The 14,250-nt window shown below is 44.0% G+C and overlaps 3 protein-coding genes across 5 annotated transcripts; 2 read left to right on the forward strand and 1 right to left on the reverse strand.

The window, feature by feature from the left end:
- The first annotated feature begins 1,148 nt into the window (after positions 1–1,148).
- Positions 1,149–2,090, forward strand: g0s2 (G0/G1 switch 2). 2 transcript variants are annotated; one of them, XM_054746338.2, is made up of 2 exons: positions 1,149–1,308; positions 1,399–2,090. In XM_054746338.2, the coding sequence occupies exons 1-2, from the start codon at positions 1,166–1,168 to the stop codon at positions 1,766–1,768; spliced, it is 513 nt and encodes a 170-aa protein (XP_054602313.1). In that variant the 5' UTR covers positions 1,149–1,165; the 3' UTR covers positions 1,769–2,090. The 2 variants fall into 2 exon arrangements, with proteins under 2 accessions (XP_054602313.1, XP_054602312.1); XM_054746337.2 differs by having other exon boundaries at positions 1,152–1,308; positions 1,396–2,090.
- A 459-nt stretch (positions 2,091–2,549) lies between these two features.
- taf8 (TAF8 RNA polymerase II, TATA box binding protein (TBP)-associated factor) lies at positions 2,550–7,437 on the forward strand. 2 transcript variants are annotated; one of them, XM_015967178.3, is made up of 8 exons: positions 2,550–2,725; positions 2,907–3,060; positions 4,121–4,219; positions 4,307–4,369; positions 4,492–4,616; positions 4,728–4,875; positions 4,959–5,101; positions 7,165–7,437. In XM_015967178.3, exons 1-8 carry the CDS (start codon positions 2,678–2,680, stop codon positions 7,303–7,305), a joined length of 921 nt encoding a protein of 306 aa, XP_015822664.1. In that variant the 5' UTR covers positions 2,550–2,677; the 3' UTR covers positions 7,306–7,437. The 2 variants fall into 2 exon arrangements, with proteins under 2 accessions (XP_015822664.1, XP_054602310.1); XM_054746335.2 differs by lacking the exon at positions 7,165–7,437 and adding an exon at positions 5,893–6,227.
- Positions 7,438–9,554: 2,117 nt separating this feature from the next.
- On the reverse strand, positions 9,555–13,921 carry LOC107390461 (V-type proton ATPase subunit S1). Its single transcript, XM_015967179.2, has 10 exons — positions 13,748–13,921; positions 13,226–13,346; positions 12,067–12,141; positions 11,798–11,988; positions 11,674–11,711; positions 11,484–11,569; positions 11,172–11,398; positions 11,050–11,082; positions 10,555–10,783; positions 9,555–10,446 (listed from the first exon to the last, which is right to left on the reverse strand). Exons 1-10 carry the CDS (start codon positions 13,867–13,869, stop codon positions 10,237–10,239), a joined length of 1,332 nt encoding a protein of 443 aa, XP_015822665.1. The 5' UTR covers positions 13,870–13,921; the 3' UTR covers positions 9,555–10,236.
- Between the last annotated feature and the right edge of the window lie 329 nt (positions 13,922–14,250).

Below are 14,250 nucleotides of genomic sequence, written 5' to 3' on the forward strand. Positions count from 1 at the left end.
TTAAATTTAGTCTGCAAGATTGCTCTTCTGTCACCTGGCAGGAGGTAATCACGTGGCAGGAAGAGTTCTGTTCCTTTATGGTTGGAGGATATTTATTCACTTGAATACTTTTTATATTCTGTGGCCTAAAGATGGAGGCTGGGATTCAGAGTAAGGTGACACCACTTCTATTGTTTGCGTTGCATTATGTTATTGTTTACAAACTCCTCACTGCGTGTTCCTTGTAGCTTGTTGACTCTGTCAATCAATATGACAACTTTGACCACTGCATCCAATTTGATTTGCTCTATTGAATGAGATATCCCGTATTGATGCTTTGATCTGAAAGTGATTATGTGTGGAACAGAATTAATTTCATCACGTATTCCAGTCTGACGCCATGGAGGCAGTCTCTGTCCACAGACTGGCTGGCATCACGTCTTTGGACCCGTTAGCATGCCTTCGGCTCCAACTGGACTAAACGGTAGTGGGCCAAGTGTGCACCGTCTACTGAGCAGACGCTGATCCAGCTCTGATGTGTCTCTGACGTGCAGACCTTTTCTCTGAGTGTTCGTGACACATGTCCCTCTGTGACAAAGATCAGACACATTTCCCAACTCACTCCCCCGACTTCACCCTTCCCGCTCGTGCAGCATGATCTGGGTCGAAGGGCAGTCGGTTTGAAACCGAGCAATCCCCCTGCAGGCTCTTGCCCTCTGTCGGTCAGACGGTTTGCAGGAGTGCAGGAGCCAGAGCAGCCCAGAGCTGCATGATTGGGGGGTGGAGGTGGATCTTATCTTCGTATGGAGCTTATCTGTCACAGTTCAATAAGGGCTATTCCAACCAATGCAGCAATCTGTCAGACAATAAATGGGCGTGGTTGTTCTTGGTTTCCAACACTTTGATTGGACAACTTTCAAGCTCTGGTGAGGAAGGCCAATGTGCATGGTTACAAATCACACAATGTAAACCAACCACTCAGACTTCAGTTTGTATGCTCATTGATGGGTTTTCCAAAACTATTTTCAGTGACTGTGCACTCACTAAACAGTTGTTTACTGTATGTGCTGCACATCATGTGTGATGTTACACGTATGGGGAGTGTTTGTTCAACTTCTCTTCCCCACAAACCCATGCCCTTTGACACAAACACGTGCTAATCTCTGTAAAAGGTGGCCTCATAAATATGCATGGTCTCTCCTCTGTTGTGGGAGGAAACGCGGCTTCGGCTGTATTTAAATGGGAAGTCTGCTCCAGCCTCTCCACCTGCGAATGCCTGATCGTGCCAAACACTTGGGAGAAATTCACATTTTTGACGTCTGCCTTAGAGTGAGTATCATTCATTAGCCAAATGTCTTTGTGATAATTGTTTTTTCCACAAAAGAACACTACATTAAACTATTATTTTTCTTCCAGCAGAATCATTGCATATCAGAAAATGGACAGCACCAACGAAATCATCCTTTTTGCCAAGGAAATGCTGAGACAGAAGCCCAGCTGGAGCATGCTTAAGATCTACATGCTCGGCTCGACTCTGGCGATGATCGGGATGGTCGGTGGTGTGGTGGAGATGATTCTCCAGCCCTTTTTAGACAATCACAGCCCAGGGGAAGAACAAGCAAAGTTCTACATCGAGATGAATAAGGAAAACAGTACGAGCAAATCAGACTCTGCCACAGTTCATGCCGAAGTTGAGGACATGATGGGAGCAGTATCGTTTGGAGCCAAGACTAAATATCTGGGGACATCTATCCAGAGAAGCTCAGCCAACCGCTTACATGCTTCTTAAAGAAACACTCCACACCACTTAAAAGGACAAAGATATACCAGTATTGTTGGTGGTGGTGGTGGTGGTAGCCTGCATTACCAAATCAAGCAGCTCATTTTTTATTCTTTAATTTATTTCAGATATGGTTAAATGTGTAGTTTTTCTTAGCTGGTGGCTAAAACTTAGCTGAAATGTTACAATAAAAACTGCAGGATACAGTTTAGTAATGCTGCTGGGCAGCAGGTTCCAATGGCTGACATGCACTGGGTGTCTATGGAGCTCATGAAATGCCATTCGTGTCATTCATTTTGTACTTAAATAAACATTTTTTCTGCTCGCAGAATTTTGGCCCTAATTTAAAGCGCCCACAGATTCAGATTTATTCGACTTTAACGGTAGAGGTTTAAGCTTTATGCATGAGGAGAATTTTATTGAGTAAAACAAAAAGTAATGTGTATTTAGCACTGTTCGCAGAAAAAATATCACCAAGGGCTTCACAAATAAAAACTGTAAACACCGCATACAACCTGTGTAAAAATGTGCTCGTAAAAACAAAAGAACATAAAATAAGGTATAAAAAAATTCTAACGTAATGTGTTTTCAGCTGTTTCTCAACACAATCTTTTCAATAAGAGCACAAGGACAGAGCTAAAGTGTGGGAGCCACTGCTCGAAAGGCCCGACCACCTCTGGTAACCAGTAAGCAGTAAAACTGGGGAGATGTGCGCCCTTACTGGTACGTTATGTCAGCAAATAGCCACTAGATGGCAGAGTGAAAGACTCTAATACTCAATTTCACTTCCGCAACAAAAGCGGAAATTACGTCATAGTATGAGCTGTGTTTACAATCGACGGTGAAGCGGTTTCTGGATAAGTAGAAATAGAAGAAGAATTGCATTTGTTAGAGAAGGAAACCTGGAGCTAACCTCTTATGGCGGATCCAGCGGTAGTATCGGGAGGGTCGCTGCCCTCCTGCGGGGTAAGAGATGCTTTTTAGGGCATTAGAACGCGCCAGCTAGCTTACAAGCGCCTCTCATCGCCACAGTTATTACTACTGTAAATAAACATGTTGGTCCTTGGCACGAGCAGTAGTATTTCGATAGATATTTACATTAAGCTAGCACCTTACAACGCCAGGGTTTGTGTGTGTGCTCTTTCAGCGTGGCGCTAAAGCGGCTTCCAGCGCCGCGGAGAACTACCAGCTGGCCCGCCGTCGCACCCTGCAGGTTGTTGTCAGCGCCCTGCTGACCGAGAGCGGCTTTGAGAGCGCAGAGAAGGCCGCGGTGGAGACGCTCACGGAGATGATGCAGAGCTGTAAGTGTTTACAAACAGTAGCTTCTGTCCGCTGAGCACGAGCTTCCAACACCAGGTTAAGGCTATTCAGATGAATGCATGTTTACGTCTAAACTTCACTTGATCTAATCAGTCTAGGTTAGTTTAAAGAGCAAGTCACCCCCAAATCAACTATTTTTTCTGATAAACTATATAAATGCGTGTCTAATCGTGCTGCAGACACGTGTGGTCAATAGTTTTGCACTTTAGTGCATTTTAGTTAAAATTTAAATTTTCTGCCTTAAACTGTCAGTGTTGTGCCGTTGTCAGGTAAAAACTCTTCACTGCATTTGAATTTAAATCTGCCACCGCTATTGGCTAAGAGGTATGCTATGATGTAAACTGGTACATTATGATGTCACAATGTCGTGCGTGTGTGTATTTGTTAGTGGCTCCACCCTCTCGGTCTGCTAGGCAACAGCATTTGTTGCATTTTTCAAACATGAAGTGGGAGTGGAGTACGCTTCTTGTAGGGGGTGACTTGCTCTTTAAAGAGCCTCCGTCCTCTATGTTTCAGCTGTTTCTGCTCCATCTGGGGCCCCATTTATAAACAAAACCGGGTCTGAAAACCGCGTGTGTCACTTTCCACGCACATTTATAAAGAAAACCTGACAGGAAAATGCGCACAACTTTAGGCAAACCCCTGTGGAGTCAGGGAAACTAGCAGCACAGCAGGTGAGATGACAAATGGTGAATTCAAGCCGCATTTGGACCCTCGTGTCTGCGCACGCACACACACAAACACACACAACCACAGTCAGCTCCCTCACCCGTCTCTGAATAAATAAAATGAGAACTTAATAAAAAATATGTCGCTGTTAAGAGATCACAATGTGTTCAAATGAACGTCTTCAACCGGAGTCACGTCCAGCGTTTAAAGAAGTTAAATAAGAACTAGTGACTGCAGGTTATGACTCTGAGAGCTTCTATCCACTACTGTGTTGTACGATTGGTGCTGGCCTTTGATGAGGTATTTGTTTGGTTGTTTAAAAGCGTGCCTGTAGAGTTTTTGAAATACTAATGGTATCATTTTCCTGTAAAGATATAAGTGAAATAGGTCGTTGTGCCAAAGCATACTGTGAACACACGGCCAGGAGCGTCCCAACCCTCTCTGACACGGTGGTCACACTCATTGAAATGGGTAAGACTGAAGGTGCATCAGCATGGTGACATGTTTTTTTTTTACTGTGAACACACTCCTAATCGGTGATTGTTTGTCCTTGGAAAGGTTTTAATGTCGACACTCTCCCCGTGTACGCCAAGCGGTCACAGAGGATGGTCATTACAGCTCGTAAGAAACAAAACCTGACATTTCTGCTGTTAGAGCTGTGATGATACCCTAGGATATCAAGTAACGAGTCACGGTTGTAGGCTAGTTTTAAGTTCTACATGTTTGTATTTCCTGATTTTTAGCTCCAGTCACGAACACACCAACAACACCTAAATCCCTGTCAGCTGGGCACAAGCGCACTCACCCACCTCATATTCCTAGCCACTTCCCAGAGTTTCCGGACCCTCATACCTACATCAAAACACCTGTAAGTTCATCAACATAATCTCCATAATAGCCCTATAAAACCACGTTCACCCCCATAGTGGGTGATGTTGCATAAACAGGTGTTTTGCGAGGCTCTCCTTCCTTCCCTCAGACATTCAGAGAGCCTGTGTCCGAGTACCAAGTGGTGAGAGAAAAGGCAGCGAACCAGAGGAGAGACGTAGAACGGGCCCTCACACGCTTCATGGCCAAAACTGGAGAAACTCAAAGCCTCTTCAAAGACGACGTCACGGCCTTCCCATGTGAGGGATCCCGACTGTACATTACCCGTCAGATTGTGTGTAACCCTGTGCATTAATACAGAATAACACATTGCTGTTGTTAGTGATCGCAGCTCGGCCAAGCACCATCCCATATCTGAGCGCCCTCCTGCCCTCGGAGCTGGAACTGCAGTCGCTGGAGGAGACGGACTCCTCTGAGCAGGACGACCAGACCGACAGCGAGAACACAGCTGGAAATATGGTGACAGTAAGTCTTCACAGCTGGGAATTGGTGCCAGGCGCAGTAGAGTAGTAGTAAAAATAACTTTTTGAAGGTGCCATTCTGAAGGTCTAAACTAAGAGGAACAGGGCAATAAAAAGCAGCACTTAGGATTGAAACAGAGAGAGTCGCAGCTACACTGCGGAGTGTGTTAGAACGGTTAGGAGTAATAGGAAGGATAAGGCGCTATCCAAAATAACACAAGAGCTCTTTATTGGTACTAGTGTGGTGTTAGTGGAGTAATCAACAGAGATACGTTTCTGCGATTAGCCAGGGATGGTTCAGTGTCCAGAAGAAGTTTGATCTGAAATGAACTTAAAACAGTTGGAGGCAAACCAGTCTCTGATTTCAGCAGCAGACCTGCCAACTTGTACGCAATCTGGCATCTATTTACGCTGGTACGACTCACCCCTCTAAACTACCTGAGTTGAGTTCTGTGGCGAATATGCACGTGTGGTACTCATGTCTGACTCAGCGGCGTGGTGAAGAAGTTTAAGCCAATCATCGTAGAGAAGCAGAGAAAAGCTATCCTGCCTAACCTAGCGTAACACCCCCGCCCCCCTCCTCCCTGCTTCGTCCTGCCCGCTGCTCCTCTCTCCTGTGTGTGTGTGTGTGTGTGTGTGTGTGTGTGTGTGTGTGTGTGTGTGTGTGTGTGTGTGTGTGTGTGTGTGTGTGTGTGTGTTTGTCTTTATCCATTGCAGATAGATTTGGCCTGTATATAAGGAGGAATGTGATTATTTATACAGTTTAAACAAGCAGCCATTATTTTATTTTCGCAGCTCGTTTTGCAGCTCATGCTACGGCAGATGAGGGAGAAGCGGACAGGGAGGGATTGGTTAGCAGACCTGCCAAACAGAAGAGGATCCATGTGTCTCACAAGTTTTTGTCCAAATATCAAGAACAGTGGCCATGCTTGCGACCCTCTAAACAATCTCAGCATGCATTTTGCACAATCTGCAATTATGATGTGGACATAAGCCACCAGGGAGCTGCAGGTAATCAGTAAATTAGCCCTGGTGATGTGTGCAGATGTGCTTTAAGCCAATGTAATATTACATTCTTGAGAACAGAAACACCTATTGCAATTTACAAAATAAATAATTACCATTAAATACATATAAATGTTTTTTATTAATTTGTATTGAAATAATTTAATGCAAGTAACTTGTATGAGCACAAATATTATATAATTACACTTTAGAGTTTTACTGTTTAATATTAAAATACATGATACTTTGGAGTCAGGTCAAACTAAAAATGTCTATAACCTTACTAGTCGGAATAAGAACTATGAACATGTGTGTGTGCGTGTGTGTGTGTGTGCATGCGTAAAATTTTCCATCCAGTGAATGGGGAGATTACAGCGTGAAAAGCAACGGAGTTGCAAAAGTCGACGGAATAACGCCGCACAAGTGGTACTCGAAAAACTTTGACAAGGTTGGCAGGTCTGCAGCAGGATAGTCAAGAGGGGAGGGTGGAAGAAGAAAAAGCAGGAGTGGTTGAAACAAAAAGCTGGTTTTGAGCAGGACGGGACTCCCCACATCCACATCTTACAACCAGACGTGATGTTTGAAACACAGACAGACTCGTAAACCAGGCGCTGCCTTTTGGATCAGACTGAAGCAACATTCTCATTACTTTAGATGTTCGTCAGTCAGTCTCTGCTCCGTCGTCCATGTACAAGACACTAAAATACATGAACTGCTTCATTTGAGGCCAAGACTACCAACTCAGAGGGAGCGTTCCACCAGTTGCCAGTGTGGGAGTGTTATCAGATTGGAAGGAGCTGACTGAACTACCTCAGATCGTACTGAAGGTCGCCAACAGAGCTATGTCATCTGCAAAAGGCTGATTAGGTTCCTAAAACAAATACAGCGTCTCTATGTTGACATCCTCCATATGCACGATCAAAGACGAGGACTTTTTATTTTCTCTGTAATTGGCTTGGTTAACTCTCCAGACCCCAGACAGACTTCTGGTACCGCAGTGGTATTAGTGGCATTTCTAAAAAGCGATGTTTGAAGAAGTCGCATTTTCTATTTGTCATCCAGGACGATCCGAGTGCTGACAAAGAGAACTCCATGCTTCCTCCCAGCGGCATTGTTCCATCTGCCAAGGCCAACGATGACAACTTGATCGACAATCCATACCTCCGGCCGGTCAAGAAACCCAAAGTGAGGAGGAAGAAGTGATTCAGGACCTTCTTCAGACTCGCGGTTCTTCGGTTGTTGGTGCTCCCAGCGGTTCAGTCACCGATTCGCTCCTCTTGGAGGAGCTGTCCGGATTTAACAGCTGCTGTGAAGGCAGGGATCCGCACCAGTGGGACCAGTACAGCTGCTGACTTCACCATTCTGACTGACGTCTGTTTACGTTTGTTGTGTTGCGTTTTCACTTTGTAAATACTTTCTGTAAAGTCAGTTTATAAGCAACCGTTCTGTATAACGTGCAGACCGAAAAGGAGGCAGGATTTTCTGAATAAAGATGTTTTTTTTTCTTTTACACAAAAAAAGAAAGATTTTCATTTTGCCAACAGGAAATAAAACAAAAAAACTCAAATATTTCACAAGCATAGAGGCATAAATGTGTATTTCAAGGAAAAGAGTGTAAGAATGGTCATCAAATGGAATGGGATTCAAAAACAGGCAGAACATCTGATCATCTGAGATGAAAGGACTAGAAAATCACCAGTGAGGCCTTTTGTCTGTGACTGGCCACCCATCAGGATTATACAGTATGCAAACAACCAGACAACATTGCAGAGTAGGCGCATGTTCTGTGTTTTTCAGAAGTGAAATTAAAGCAGAGCAGCAGCAGGAAGTGAGTCGCTGATTAGAGTGATACATTTGCACTCTTCACTGGATTTAACCTCAGACTCTGCCCACACACAGTTTGAAAACTAAGACTTACAATGAAATTCACTCACAGCTGGTTTTGTTCACAGCTCAGGCTAACGTTCATGTTGTAAATCTGAATTACAGAAGACTCGTAATGATTTCGTCCGTTGAGCATTTGCACATTGTTGGCCACAACTCCATACTGTTTAGGAAGGATGGCTCCTTAATTTGTAAAAAATAATTATTCTTGTCGTCTTCGGGCGTGTCCCTTCAGGAGTCGCCAGAGCCAATCACCTGTCCCCATTTAGTCCTGTCTTCTGCATCCTCTTTCATGGTATCCTTTAATCTCAGCCTGGTGGGTTAGGGTTAGGCTCCAACCTCAGCATCCTTCTACCTATGTCATCACTGTCTCTCCTCTGGACATGTCCAAACCGTCTCAGTCTGTCCTCTGTGACTTTACCTCCCAAACATCTAACTGAAGCTGTCCCTCTGAAGGACTCATTCCTGATCTTATCCGTCGTCTGAGCTCTACCGCTTCCAGCTCTGTCAAATCAAACTTTATTTATATACAATGAATGTAACTCAAAGTGCGTAACAGATTAAAAAGGCCCCGCATACCCACATTCCCTCCCATCCCCAGAATTTAAAAACAGTCTTGAGAATAAAAACCCCTTCACAACACTCATCCTCCTCCACACACACACACACACACAGATGTCTCTAACCCAGAGAGCATGGCTGGTCTCACTACTGTCTTCTACACTTTTCCTTTCTTTCTAGCTGAAACCCTTTTATCACACCTGACACTTCCTCGCCTCGTTTAGGGCAAGCTTTAGACCGTAGAACCCAAGTCCTAAAACACATTCAATTAGTTTATTTATATAGCGCCAAATCACAACAAGAGTCGTCTCAAGGCACTTCACATAATAAACATTCCAATTCAGGTCAGTTCATTAAGCCAATCAGAAAAAATGTTTCCTATATAAGGAACCCAGCAAATTGCATCAAGTGTCAGTGACTTTACAGCAATCCTCATACTAAGCAAGCATGTAGCGACAGTGGAGTGGAAAACTCCCTTTTAACAGGAAGAAACCTCCAGAGGATCCTGGCTCGGCATAAGCAGCCGTCCTCCACGACTCACTGGGGATCGAGAAGACAGAGCAGGCACACACACACACACGCATTGTCTTCATCTATTCCAGTACACTTCTCTAGCGTCTCCTCTACCTGCACCCTGCAAACATTGTAGTCCATGGACTCTTCACCCTCCCATTACATTCTTACACCAACCTTCACATAGTTACTACATTCATCTGAGTCTCCTCCCTCTACCAGAGTCCATCTGGGCAGGTTTCCTCGCTCACCTGACCGAACACACACATGGTATGGCAGCTGATTTTTAAAGCCAAATGGTTGACCGTCAGTTTGTCACAATGCTCAAACATCTATTCGTTCAGCCTCTCCCCATCTTCTGAGTATCACCCGACAAAAATGTTCAACTGCGACGCCAGCCAAACTAAATAAACGTGTGCGGACTAGTTTAAATGTTTTACTAGGCTCAAGCTTTTCTAGTGTTGTCTGTCTAAATTAAAAGAAAATCAGTGAAATAAACCTTCAACACATCTATTTTTATTATTGCATAGACATCTCTCATTGCAATCATTAACAGAAGCACTTTATGGCACATTTACAACACATTTTACAGAAGCAAGGCTTAGGCACTGTCTAACTATCTGATTAACCATAGCGAGACTAAATTAAGGACACGTTGGAGATTCTTTTAAACAAATAAATTAGGTTCAAGAAGAGATCAAATTGAATGAGATCCTTGACAATAAAACCAAACCCGCTGAGAAGTATGAAAGCCAACATCTAATATGGCAAACCACAAATAAATACCTTTAAACAGCAACTCACCAGTACACTTTAAACTGGTTATGTTAGAAATGATCAAACGATGAGATCTGAGGTCGGACACGGTCTCACAGTTTTCAGCAGTTACATTCGTTTTGGCAGCACAGGTATTCCAGAGTGCAATTTGCTCTTGGGAAGACATCCGCTGTACCACATGCACTCAATAGTAAATCATAAAAGATTGCAGCAATTGTGGCACATGCAGATATAGGAAAGATTAAAAAAAAAAACGATTTGCCTTAGAAGATAACCAGATCTGGAGATTCCTGTAGGAAAAAAGCATTCACACATGCAAAAGCAACCAGGTGGAGGCTTTCTTCTGGGTTCAGGAGGCACTGAAGACACTGGAGTCCATTTGTGAATGTCAGAAAAGCTTCACTCTGTCTGAGGCACTGAAATTGTTGGACCTTTGGGGTCGTCGAATCGATCCATGGTGTTTAGCTGCATTATCATATGCAAGCCATACACAAAAATGAGCAGCATGAGCAGTGAAGTGACCAGGCCCATCCAAATCCCAGGTGTGAAGAAGCCTGCACAGTCGCTGGCGTAGGAGAAGTTACCGCTGGCCAAACTAAAGCCCTGGATCTGTAGCATAAAAGTAAAAAAACACACAAGATAGGTCTTCAAAATCATGGGTACACTGGTCATTTTAAAAGTCGCCATCAAAAAACACTGAAGAACGAATAATTGTACCTGGAAGTCGGTAAACTCGAGCCTCCACTGAGATGTAATGTCAGCTGGGAGTAGCAGTGCATCCTGGTAGCTCCTGACAGTCTGGCAGCGGTAGGAATACTCTGCAGGGGCGTAGATGCCACGCGACCCAATAAAGGTCTCAGTCTGATTAAATGCCCGCAGCTGCACTTGATCCAGGGTGAACCAGTTACGTGCAGAAATGGGATAGAACCGCTGGCTCATGGAGAAGCTGCATTTCAAAGAAATGTTTGGTGTTTCAGTAAGGGCTGCATGCTGGAGCAGCGGGTAGCACTGCTGCCTCACAGCGAGAAGGTCGTTAACTCCCACAGGCCCTTTTTGTCTTTACCACCCGCCTGATCAACTGAGGAGTGACTATCACACCATCAATAATCGTATCAGCAATGTGATGTCAGAGCACGACAATGGACAGACACCAGATGCTGATACTGAACGTTACAAAAGGTGGCACCTGTGATGTCAGACTAATTCCCTTACCTCAGTGTGTAGTTCGGATAGTTGAGCACAAGCCTAATTTGAGAGAAATGTCAAAATTTAGTCATTTTCATAGAACAAGAAAGTTAATTACTTAACCAGCCGGTAGAAAGACGCCAGCTTACAGTGAGTTAGTGCTGTTGCACATGGACCCCGCAGTGGAATGGCTTTGTTGAGCTAGGTCAAACCAGCCAGCACCACTTGTGGTATCGACACTGAGATTCTGAGCCCACAGCATTATGCAAGGACTTCCTGACTCGGGGTACACTATGGGAGGGTTGGCATCGTCCTCAGCAATTTGCAGCAAGGTGCGGCCAACTTGCTGGTTTGGCACAGGAGCTTGTGCAGTCGCCTGCAAAGTTAAACTAGCCATCAGTACCTTCTTGGGTTAGAGCTCGATGCATTTTTGTGATCATGTGAAAACCTGATGCTCTTACTCGAGATGGGTGGAGTCCGGTGTACATCGCGGTGTATGAAACATCTTCGTCTTTCAAGAAACTTAGAACGTTTCCAATAATCTGATCTGTTGGTATTAAAAACAAACCGTTATTATGCTAAACACCCTGCCATGTGAACAAACACACACACACACACACACACACACACACACGAATGGTTAATAACTACCATTGTCGTTTAGGACTTCCTTGCACGTCTTGAGTGAGCTACACAAAATTAAGAAGAACAGATTTTCTAATTCAGAATAATAACCAATTGATTTTAAACACTTAAGAACAAAAACAAGTCCCACTTGCTACAGTAAGGCAGATGGACCAGAAGCAGATTGTTGGCAGACGTGTTGATGCTCAGGTGTGAAAGCGTGTCTGCATCAACAAGCAGAGGTGGAACACCCAGCTTGTCCTGCAGCAGGGTGGGGATGGCGGAGAGGCCTGTCCACTCCAGAGCAGGAAGTGTCACTGAAGACGAGGAACGGAGCGCAGCCTGGAAAGAGTTTCATCATCCCCGTTTATCTTTTTTGTTTGTAGGCAGCTCATCATTACTGCCCGATTTAAAACCCACCTCGAGGTGTTTGAAAGCACTTTCCTGTTTGTTTCCAAACACTCCTCCATAGAGGGTGAAGTCATCTTTGCTCAACTGGAAATGTAAACAGACAATAGAAATAGATTTAGATATGAGAAAACCAAAGAAGTATAATGTTGGCGTCGGGTCGGTCAGTCAGGGGAAAACTCAGTGTTTCAGATTAAAGGTGGAAAGCCGAAATAAAAAGCAAACCTTTTCAGAAAACAGTTGAAATGTTAAAATAGGAGGATTGCAAAAGCAGTGCAATCACATTAAACCCTATTGTTCTGTATTGTATAATAATGTAACCTGGTGAGCTTTTACTCAAGGACCCCATATTTACTCAGGTCCAGTTATTAGTCAGCTCCATCCAAGCAGCAGCTTCAACAGTGTTGTAGCAGATAAGAGGTCTCTTGTGCCTCTGCATCAAACAAGAATGAATGTTTTTAGCAACAGAATTAATCTAAAGTATAATGCTTCTTACTAGCCATCAAGTATCAGTAGATTGGTCACGCTGCAAGATTTTTCTCAACATAGCAGAACAAGCCAAGAGGGCATCTGGATGGGAAACGCGGGCTTTTAAATGCACTAAGAATCCAGATGTTTGTCTTTGTGCTGGGTTTTCTGATGATGAGTGGTCTGAGGAACATTTCATTCCAGTGTCTGGGCCTACGTTTGACTGGATACTTCTGTGCAGCTTTATGTTCCTAATACATACATGTGAGCTCTTCCTTTTTCAGGAGGATTAAACTGGGGTAAATAATATTAAGAGATGAATGGATAACATTTCTATCATTGGAAAGAATGACACCCACCATATATATTACCTTCATGGCAGAAAGGAGCCATCTTTTTCTTTCAAGCATTCAGTGAGTGTTCATATCCATTTTTGAAGTATAAACGATCATTTAATTATTTGTTTAATTAGTTGACAGAATCACTTATATAAAATAAGTTGTTGGCAGCTGCTCTAATAAAGAAATGCGCTGCCCCTGAACAAAATGCAAGTAGGGAACTTGGAAATGGGAAGTACAGCTCAACCGTCACACCAGGAGAAGTCACGTGGCTCCCTCTCCCAGTGACCTGTTGTTTCCAGCCTATTTTGGTCCATGTTTACAAGTAAACAGAAGGAGGATTTCATGTGCCATCATCCACTGACCTTGTCCTGCAGGAACAGCAGCACAGTGTGTGAGCCGGAGCCAAAGACGGAGCTGAGATAGGCAGTCACCTCTTCGTGGGGTGTGATGTGGCCAGCCGTGGCTGGGGCCAGGGGGGGCAAACTTCCAAAAGAAAATAAATAAAAATACATCCTCAGCTCCCTCAAAATATGGGGTTCTTTATCGTTTCTTTTTATATTTAAACTTACAATTAAATAAGTGTCCTTGTTCCTGTCATCAATCATAAGCATGCTGTTCTGTCAGAATGAAACACACTAGCTCTACCTACAACAAAACAGCTGATTAATACCAGCCGAGTGTCCGTCTGATAACTAAATCAAGCAGAAGGTAGTAGATGTTTCCTCTACGGACACAGACTACCTTTAGTGTCTGAGTTATTGATGCTTTTCAGACCGAGAATGTTGTTTTTGTCCCAATCCACCAAGCTAAAGTGTTAGCATTAGCATGACAGACAAACTAAGAAGCCTCAGTAAGGTTATAAACACGACTAAAATAAATGTTACCTGTCACTGGACCACATGAGAAGCGGCACTTGTGCCGTGGAGCTCCCCGGAGCTAAGCAGGTAGCCAAAAAGAAAAGAAAACACAAGAACTGTCCTCCACTGAGCCACACCGAGCCAGACATCTTTCTTCAGCTTTTCCGCTAACGGCGATCACGTGACTCGAGCCAGCTGACAGTCACGCGCCTGATGCTGAAGAGAGGACTTCCTGCTTCTTTCACTAAAACCTGCCCACGACCTCAGACGTGTTTATGCCCTCAGCTCCCTTCATAATGTATTGATGCTTACTTGTTTAGAATCATAAAAACCTCCAGAAGGAAACATTTATGCGCTAGTCTAGATTTCTGAATATGCCAGTGTGTGTGTGTGTGTGTGTGTGTGTGTGTGTGTGGAAAGTCAACTGTCCACGGTGCTGACAGAGTGGTCATGTCTCAATGTTTCGCTGTTTAAATGTCTCATTGTCGCACAAAAGTAACGCTCGGGTTTAACAAGCACCCAGCAACAGC

Source organism: Nothobranchius furzeri, chromosome 15 (assembly GCF_043380555.1).
Source record: "Nothobranchius furzeri strain GRZ-AD chromosome 15, NfurGRZ-RIMD1, whole genome shotgun sequence".
Classification (NCBI taxonomy): Eukaryota; Metazoa; Chordata; class Actinopteri; order Cyprinodontiformes; family Nothobranchiidae; genus Nothobranchius; species Nothobranchius furzeri.